Source organism: Lissotriton vulgaris, chromosome 7 (assembly GCF_964263255.1).
Source record: "Lissotriton vulgaris chromosome 7, aLisVul1.2, whole genome shotgun sequence".
NCBI classification, from domain to species: Eukaryota; Metazoa; Chordata; class Amphibia; order Caudata; family Salamandridae; genus Lissotriton; species Lissotriton vulgaris.
This window is the reverse complement of record NC_141695.1, coordinates 631,760,823-631,768,782: the sequence shown is the minus strand read 5'-3', so window position 1 is coordinate 631,768,782 and position 7,960 is coordinate 631,760,823. Positions and strand designations below refer to the sequence as shown.

General features: G+C 43.9%; 1 protein-coding gene across 1 annotated transcript in view; it reads right to left on the bottom strand.

Annotated features, from left to right (window-relative positions):
- Positions 1-427: 427 nt before the first annotated feature.
- XYLT2 (xylosyltransferase 2) overlaps positions 428-7,960 on the bottom strand; it is a 111,465-nt gene continuing 103,932 nt past the window's right edge. The window contains exons 10-11 of the mRNA XM_086930817.1: positions 6,626-6,959; positions 428-5,832 (exon numbers count right to left, since the gene is read on the bottom strand). Of these exons, the coding sequence (XP_086786943.1) occupies positions 5,510-5,832; positions 6,626-6,959 (657 nt within the window). The 3' untranslated portion in view covers positions 428-5,509. The remainder of the gene's footprint in view (positions 5,833-6,625; positions 6,960-7,960) is intronic.

Sequence of the window (7,960 nt, the reverse complement as noted above, 5' to 3'; positions counted from 1 at the left end):
AGACATTTCTTCCAAACTCCTCTGCTTGATCAGCCTCCTGGTAGAGGACCTTTGAGTTCCTGCAGCTTTTCAGATAAGGTCTAGTCCGTTTTTTATTTTTTTTAATATAAAATAATAGCAGAGCACAATAACTATAGTGGTAAATGTTTTAACGGTTTTTCTTTTCTATTTAATCATTTGTTTTATCCTAGTACACTTGATTTTGGCACAGTTTCTCATATCTGTCCTATTGAGGGAACTGCATTTTTTTGGGGCGTGGTGGTAGCTTTCCCTGAAATGTAGTCAGACCTGTCCTCAATCCAGCTTCAGATTTACTGCTTCTTCTGAAATCCTCTACTTTACATCCCAATCCAATCCCCACACAATCTTGGGAAGTCTCCTGTATATCTCCCTGCATAAAGATGTGCGCCTGGAAGACACATTATGTAGAGTGTGAAGATTCATCATTGATTTATTTTCTTGCCACAAGAACATAACTTCACAAAAAAGTTTAGCCATGGGCAGATTCTCCATAAAAACGAAGACAGACGTGAAACAATTGAGATAAAATACTTGTTTGCGTTTAGAGGCAAAAAAATGAGGCACCAAAAGTTGCTGACCTAATGGAAGAAAAAGTTTTTTTAAATGCAACCGTTTTTCTGTCACGGAACAAACTTGAAAGGAAGAGCCCATTGCACCAATATCCTACTCATAGGAGCTAGACAAAACGGAATCAAGGCCACATCATGGAAAACACTCCAATCCTAACTTTAGGTTTCCCATTAGTGAATCCTAAAGCTTGAGCGAAGGTGCCCAACAGGATGCCGCTCCTCTTTTCACATAGGCAGAATAAAAACCCTAAGGAGTCACTGATCCAGGTAATCCATTTCCGTGGTATTAAGTTCAGTTAGTGAGAGATTACTTAGAGGTTTGGGTGCCTGGTGTGAGTGGCACAGGCAACTTCACCTCATATTGCACTTAGCGAAGCAAGAACGTTGTTTGTCGTGCCTAGAACACACACACACAGACATTAGAGCCAGTCAAAACAGCTTCATTTATGGATTCATAGTGATATAACACACTTCGTTGGGGTTTTCAGATTTATGTTAGGATTTTTTTTATATGAATACAAAAATAGTAACGGGTGATGCTTGAACTAATCTCAGCCACTGCTAATTACTTGGATCAGCATCCCAATCCATTCTTTGTTGCCACCTCAGACAGGAACCAGCCATAAGGAAATCTGCCTATTTCCTGCTTTCACTGGAACTGTCTGGTATGAACTATCACGCCAGGCCCCCTTTGAACTTGAAGACAAGTAACCCCGGCCAGTCACGGCCTAACTGGACCTCACCAGTATGGTGCAGTTTGGTTCCAGTGGTACAGTGGGCACCGGACCCACATCTGGTCATAGTGTAACACTGAGGAACTCCAAGAAGTGATAAGTGAATTGTTGGAATGTTTTGATTACATTCCTTGGTTAGATTTATATAGATATATATATATATATATATATATATAGATATATATATAAATTGGTTTGTGAAAAAGGGGGTGCACAGCTCATAAAGTCCAATAATCCAGTTGTAGTGTTAAAATATATTTCTTTATTTCAAATTTTAAGATTTTGTAAACAAAGACACTCAGCCAACGCGTTTCTTTCCCTCTCTGGGAACTTCCTCAGGGTCAAACAAAATAAATTTAGGTTTTGGTCTGTATCCGTCAAATATACGATTCAATATGCAACGCAATCCTATCAAAGCACTTCCCAATCAGGTAACAAGTATTTGAACAAGAATGATCAAAATCATATAACACCAAAGCTAATGTTGCTTGTCTAAAACCGGAGTGAGTGGTGGTCCAGTATGATGCGCTGGAACCGACTGAAGAACTGACCGGTATGATAATCCTGCATGGGAAAATCAGTCACCTTCTGGTTTTAGACAAGCAACATTAGCTTTGGAGTTATATGATTTTGATCATTCTTGTTCAAATACTTGTTACCTGATTGGGAAGTGCTTTGATAGGATTGCGTCGCATATTGAATCGTATATTTGACGGATACAGATCAAAACCTACATTATTTTGTTTGGCCCTGAGGAAGTTCCCAGTGAGGGTAAGAAACGCGTTGGCTGAGTGTCTTTGTTTACAAAATCTTAAAATGTGGAAAAAAGAAATAGGTTTTAACACTACAACTGGATTATTGGACTTTATGAGCTGCGCACCCTCTTTTTCACAAACCACAACTCTTGATCTGGAGGACAGAAGCGCCAACTAATAGCTGGCGTTGGGACTGTCTGCGCGTCGATATTACAGACTGGAACTGGCGTGAGGTGCGGAACTAGAGGTCCACCGTTCTTTCATTGGGTATGTTTATATTTTCTCTCTCTCTCTCTCTCTCCCTCTCTCTCTCATATAAACACACAGAAGCTTGCTTCAATGACTGGTTTGAGTGCACTTATCTTTCCCAACCAGGAGACAGAATGGCGCTCATGATTGTATTTAGACCTTGTATAATGCTTTACAAAATGATTTAATGACCAGAAAACGTTCCTTAGAAGGAGGGCATCGGAGACATCCCAGAGAAAAGACCACAAGCTGGGCACATTCTCTTTTCGATGTACGTGCAATAGGTGTAAAAAACAAATCTCAAAGTTGTTGGCTAAAATTTTCATTACTTGCTAACAGGCTTTTGTGCTGCATATTTCCGAAAAAAGTTCAGTGGCGCAGTGTCTTGTGTTCTGGTGACATTAGTCCCTAGACCATCTTACTTAAGTAGATACAGACTGACTTAACGTGAACTATCTGTAACACCAGATGAGACTACACACACTTCCTAGATCTCTCAAAATATCAAGACTCCTGTCTCCCAGGCGACAATGTCTTAGTTTGGTGGGAAAATGAAAATAAGCCCAAAGAGCTTTGCCTCACCCACAAATGCTTCAACATACAAACAGCTCAATATGAAAAGGAAAAAAAACAACTTTGAATGGTCTTTGTGGCCGTTACTAGAACATACTGAAGGGCTAAAAAACATTTCAGCTATGAAGAAGGTTTCTAGCAAGGAGGCACGCCAAACCTAACCCCAACTACCTACTAACGACAGTAAGGATCCTGAAGTTACAGATCTCAGCGGTGAGTTGCAGGACATGATTTGTCCATTCGTTCTGGTACCAGTGTCCAGCAATCACGTGCTAGTTTTCAGCAAGTACTGTAGTCCACAACAGGGACGTAAGCTTCTGCTGACCACATTCAGCAGACGATAAAGCTGCTCCAGTTCCGGATTCAAGAACGCTTTTCAGCTGCTTTTTCAGGGGCGCCCACCAGATAATTCAATCATGGCTCTGCCTGTAGTGGCAGCCCTACTGGAGTCCAGCACACAATTCAGTAGAAAATGAGTGATTACATTGGCCTGTGACCTGTAGACATAAGTGCTGGCTTTAACCATCCACAGCAGACACTTAGTTAGAAGGGCTGTACCAAGCATGTGTAACCTTTATGACCATTAGAAAACGCAACACTTGCGTACAGGACAATTTAATGGTGGTGGCATTTTCATCTAGCAGACCGGTTTGCACTACATGTGTCCAAAAGACATGCAGTGTCTGTATTCAGCAGAGTTTAGTGGTTGAACAGCCTTTGTCCAGCATACTTTAGGTGTTTGTCTGCCAACATCCACAAGACATTACCAATTCAAATGGCTGTGATGGCTGTGTCCAGCGGACCTCAGCAATTTAATGTGTATGTCTGCACACATTTACGGTTGCAACGTTTTTGTCCAGCAAACATTAAGAACCAGTGCCCCAAAGACCAGAATTAGTAAAATCGACTCCCTGTTTCCACCAGAATATCTGCAATGCTTTCGTCCAGTAGACATTAGCTGACACACTTTTTTTTTGTCTGGTACTTGTAGACATTGTAGGGCAGACTGCCTCTGCTTAGTTGGCACTTTTAGTGGTTGAATGGGCTGCATTCATACATTAGTGGTTGCGCCAACTAGATCCAGCAGGCATGGCTCTATGTATCGCCCACAACCCTTAGGCACAATGGCTGCACTGCCTGTGTTCATCATACATCTTGCAGCCGCTGTGCAGCCTAGGTCCAGCAGAAATGAGCAGCTGCACAGTCTGAGTCTGACATTAGTGGTTGCTCAGCTGATGCCAAACAGACATTGCTGCTGGAACCGCCCCTGTAGAGCAGGCATCCATTTTTGTGCTGTTTGGTCCGGCAAACAGCAGTGGTGATGCCCGTGTTCAGCAGATACTAGTGGTTGTGCTGCTGCATCCGAAGCAAGAAGCCTTTCTGAAAACACTCTCCAACAAGAGACAGAAACATTGAAAAACGATCGAGTGTAAAAAGACCGATACACAATACCCTTTCAACACTGTCCCGCTCAAGATATGAAATGAGGCAGAATAAGCAAGATCATAAGTTTCAATGATATTCTCTACTCTTCTAACTCATTCTCCTCCAGTGATTTCACTTTCCATCTAAGAGTATGATAACCAAACACACTCCTTCCTCCTCACCACACTTCCTTATCCATTCTTTGTTCATGATCACCACCTCCTACTCTTGGTACTTTTCAATCATCCTTCCTCATAGTCATACACTTCCTCCTCCTCCATTCTCTACACAATTCTCGGCCCTGCTCGTTTCTCACGCTCTCTTCCTCTGCACTTACCCCCACCCCTCATTAAAATATTGATCTTACTGCTCAATCCATGGGCTTTACCTTAGTCAGATCCTCAAGTTTCTCACTCTTCAATGAGCTCTCCTTTGCCTAGTCATAGCTCGCTCACCTCTCTGGTGCTCACTTTGTCTCCATTCTGTCACTTCCAGTTCTATGACCACCCCTCGTCCTTCACCCATGTACTCATTCTTAATTTCACATTTTCTTTCTAACATGGTGCTCTCTTCTGTCACTGTTCTCATTTCCTCCCCATCTTTTACTGCCTCATGATGCACTCTCACTTACCCTCCACATTCAGCCATCCCCCCACATCATCCACAAATATTGCACATAATTAACAGGTACCATGAAAGATGAAAACGTAAGACACATGAAAGCCATCACCAAGCCTTGCTGTTTGGAGTTTTGATGCTCCTCTAGCGTCCTTGGAGAGCCACTGCCTTTGGTATGGCTTGATCCTGCTAGCAAGTTACTCTGGAAGTGTACGGAATTAGGGCGCTCTTAAGCTGCCCTTCTCTTGGGCATGTCAAAACTCCCAATAATGCCTGTGGGCTCCAGCTGTCGGTACCTGCCCTTGCTGGAACGCACACAGTTTGTTCTGTGATAAACAATTCTCTCTGCCCCAGTGCTGGTCTGGTCCATCCAAAAGCTACTGTGCACTACAGATTAGGCAGACTCGTGAGCCAGCACGTGCGCCTCAACCCAAAGCCGCCCATGAACAGCATCCACAAGGGCACAGCTTCAATTCCTGCGCATGGGGAGAAGACAAGCTAACAAAAGCCATGGGCAATCGCCAGGAACAGTCTCTCGACAAGACAGACATCCCCCGGCACTGTGCTACCTCAGGCGGCCGTCAGCCTTAACAGAACCAAGTTCAGATTTGGGGTCCGGAGAGAGGCTGCTCCAGCTGGATTCAATACAGGGAGGAAGTAAGGAGCAGCTGGATAGCCCCGAGGAGCACAGGTTGGCCACAGACCAGAAACTGCCCACACAGTCGTCCGTCCAGTCCTCCAGGGCTTGGCCCAGTAGCTCTGCTTTGTGCTTTGAATCCTGCTCTGCCATGTCCCTCCGGGGCAGTTTTAGGACTCCACTGAGCCCCTGGAAACTCTGGTCCATATACTCATTGCGAGGAGGTCCTGCATGCAGCCAGCTGCTATCGCCTGCAATGACGAAAAGGTAAAACGTTATTAACACCTCTTCTCCACCAAGAACACTACAGTGAAGGACAATTTTAGATTTCTAGATGTGAGTGTTTTAATTAAAGCAACAGATGAGAACACAAATCACAACCTCATTTAAATACATGCCGATATCAATGTGTGACCACACAAGCGCAGCTGCGCCCCCATGTCCTCACCAAAAAGTTAACGATTCCCAAATTCTTAAGTAACCAATCCATGCTCATTCGGTATGATGTGCGAGTGGTGGGGCGTTAGCCTTGTAGATGAGACAACTTCCAAGCTCTGTGCTGGTCAAATGTCATTTTGATAGGAACTTCTCAAATACAAATAACAGGGAAAACCATTTGATACATCAGGCCCTATATCTACCGCTAGTACGCAAAACCAAGAAGCACATTGGAGTAACATCCTTCATAACCACAAGCCTCGGTAGTGAATAATACCGTAGAAGACCATGAGACACCATAGGCAACAAACCCGCCAGCCTCTGTAGAGAATACAATGGTATCTAGATACGGATGAGCCTTCTTAGGTAATATTGACATAGGAATGCTCAAGTGTTGAGAAGTGCAGCTGACCTTCAAAGAACCACGTGAGATTGTAATAGCGCTCTACAAAACCACCAGCTTCTGCAGACCTATGCTGCAACTAACATCTGTGTCAGAAATGAGTTGCTGCATTTCTACTATGCTAGTAAATCATAGTCAAATTGAACTCAGTAAAAATGAGGAGTTGCCCAAGGGGTCCTCGCCAAACCTTGAAGAGCCCTCACCTTTTTTTATAGGTTCCTTCCGATAGAAGTTCAGGGGTGCTACTAGAAACTGAGTTTCCCCGACAGGCTCCCAGAAATGCAGGATGCGAACGCTCCAGACACCAGGCCGCAGCGGAAGACTCAGAGACGGCTTATACTGTGTGAACTCTGCCTCCAAATCCACAGTGATGTCATAGGACGCAGCCACAATGTACGTGGGGTCCACCCAAACCACAGTCACTGTAAGATTGGCACCTCGAGACCACTTCTGCATGGCCACAGGCTCGTCAAAGGGCCCCATAAGCCCACCAAAATTCCGGAAGATTCTCTCTTTTGGATCCCACTCTGTTGCAACCTGTAAGAAAAAAATTTTAACAAGCTAGGAGTTAAGAGCTTCATCGAGATTGGGAGAGGTGAGGAAGCCTGGAGCTGCCAGGCAAAGTGAAGGAACCAAGAGCTTACAGTCTGGTTGGGGAAAAATAAATAAAATGGTTGTTATATGGCATAAGTAATGGCATGAGCCGAGAGGGTTATCGGGTGCTAACTGAATATGCCTTTTGGGGCATGGAAGAGAATGCATATGGTTAATTGAATTGCAACCTTAGGGCACGAAGTGAAGGCACTTAGGTGTATGTGGTAAAAGAGCACAAGTCGTAATAGGAAAGTATAAAATGGAGCAAGAATTTGGTGGTGGAACAGAAAAAAGGGGCTACCCAGTGGGAGGGTTCAGAGAACCAGCTCGTTACTGAAAAAAACACCTTTTAAACAACATTCAAAAGCTTTTCGTAAGGAAACTTTACTTCTTTTCCCCTCTGCGGCAGAAAACGGGTGGCAAGAATGGCTGTACATTGGCCTGAAGTACAAGTATGCACCGGACTACTTCTTGACTAACATTCATCCTGAACACTGCACACTGATTTGAGAGGAAGGGGATGGAAAGAGAAAGAGGAAAGGGAGGGGGATATCACAGAAAGGTTCTTACAGGTGTTCCCACCTTACAGAATTGTGTATTACCAATGAAAAGGAACTTTCAGTGGCATTTCTCTAAACTTAAAACTGTTCAATATGTAGCGTTTCTTACTTTAAGGCACCCTGAAAAGGCATCGGTGTTGATGGGCTGAACTACAACTCAACAACGTAGGTTGGTACCAAGGCATTCAAGTATGCCTGTAATTCACGTATGATTTGTTCCCCCATCATTTACCACCAACAGCATTTCTGACCCCAATTCAGTTTATTCTTCCTTTCAAAGCTGAGAAACTAGTTGAAGTGAAGTCTCTAGTTGAGTATTTTGTTGTGGAGGCTGTACACAATGATGAATGGTCCTCCACCCAAACTTGCTTTGGCTCAACTCCA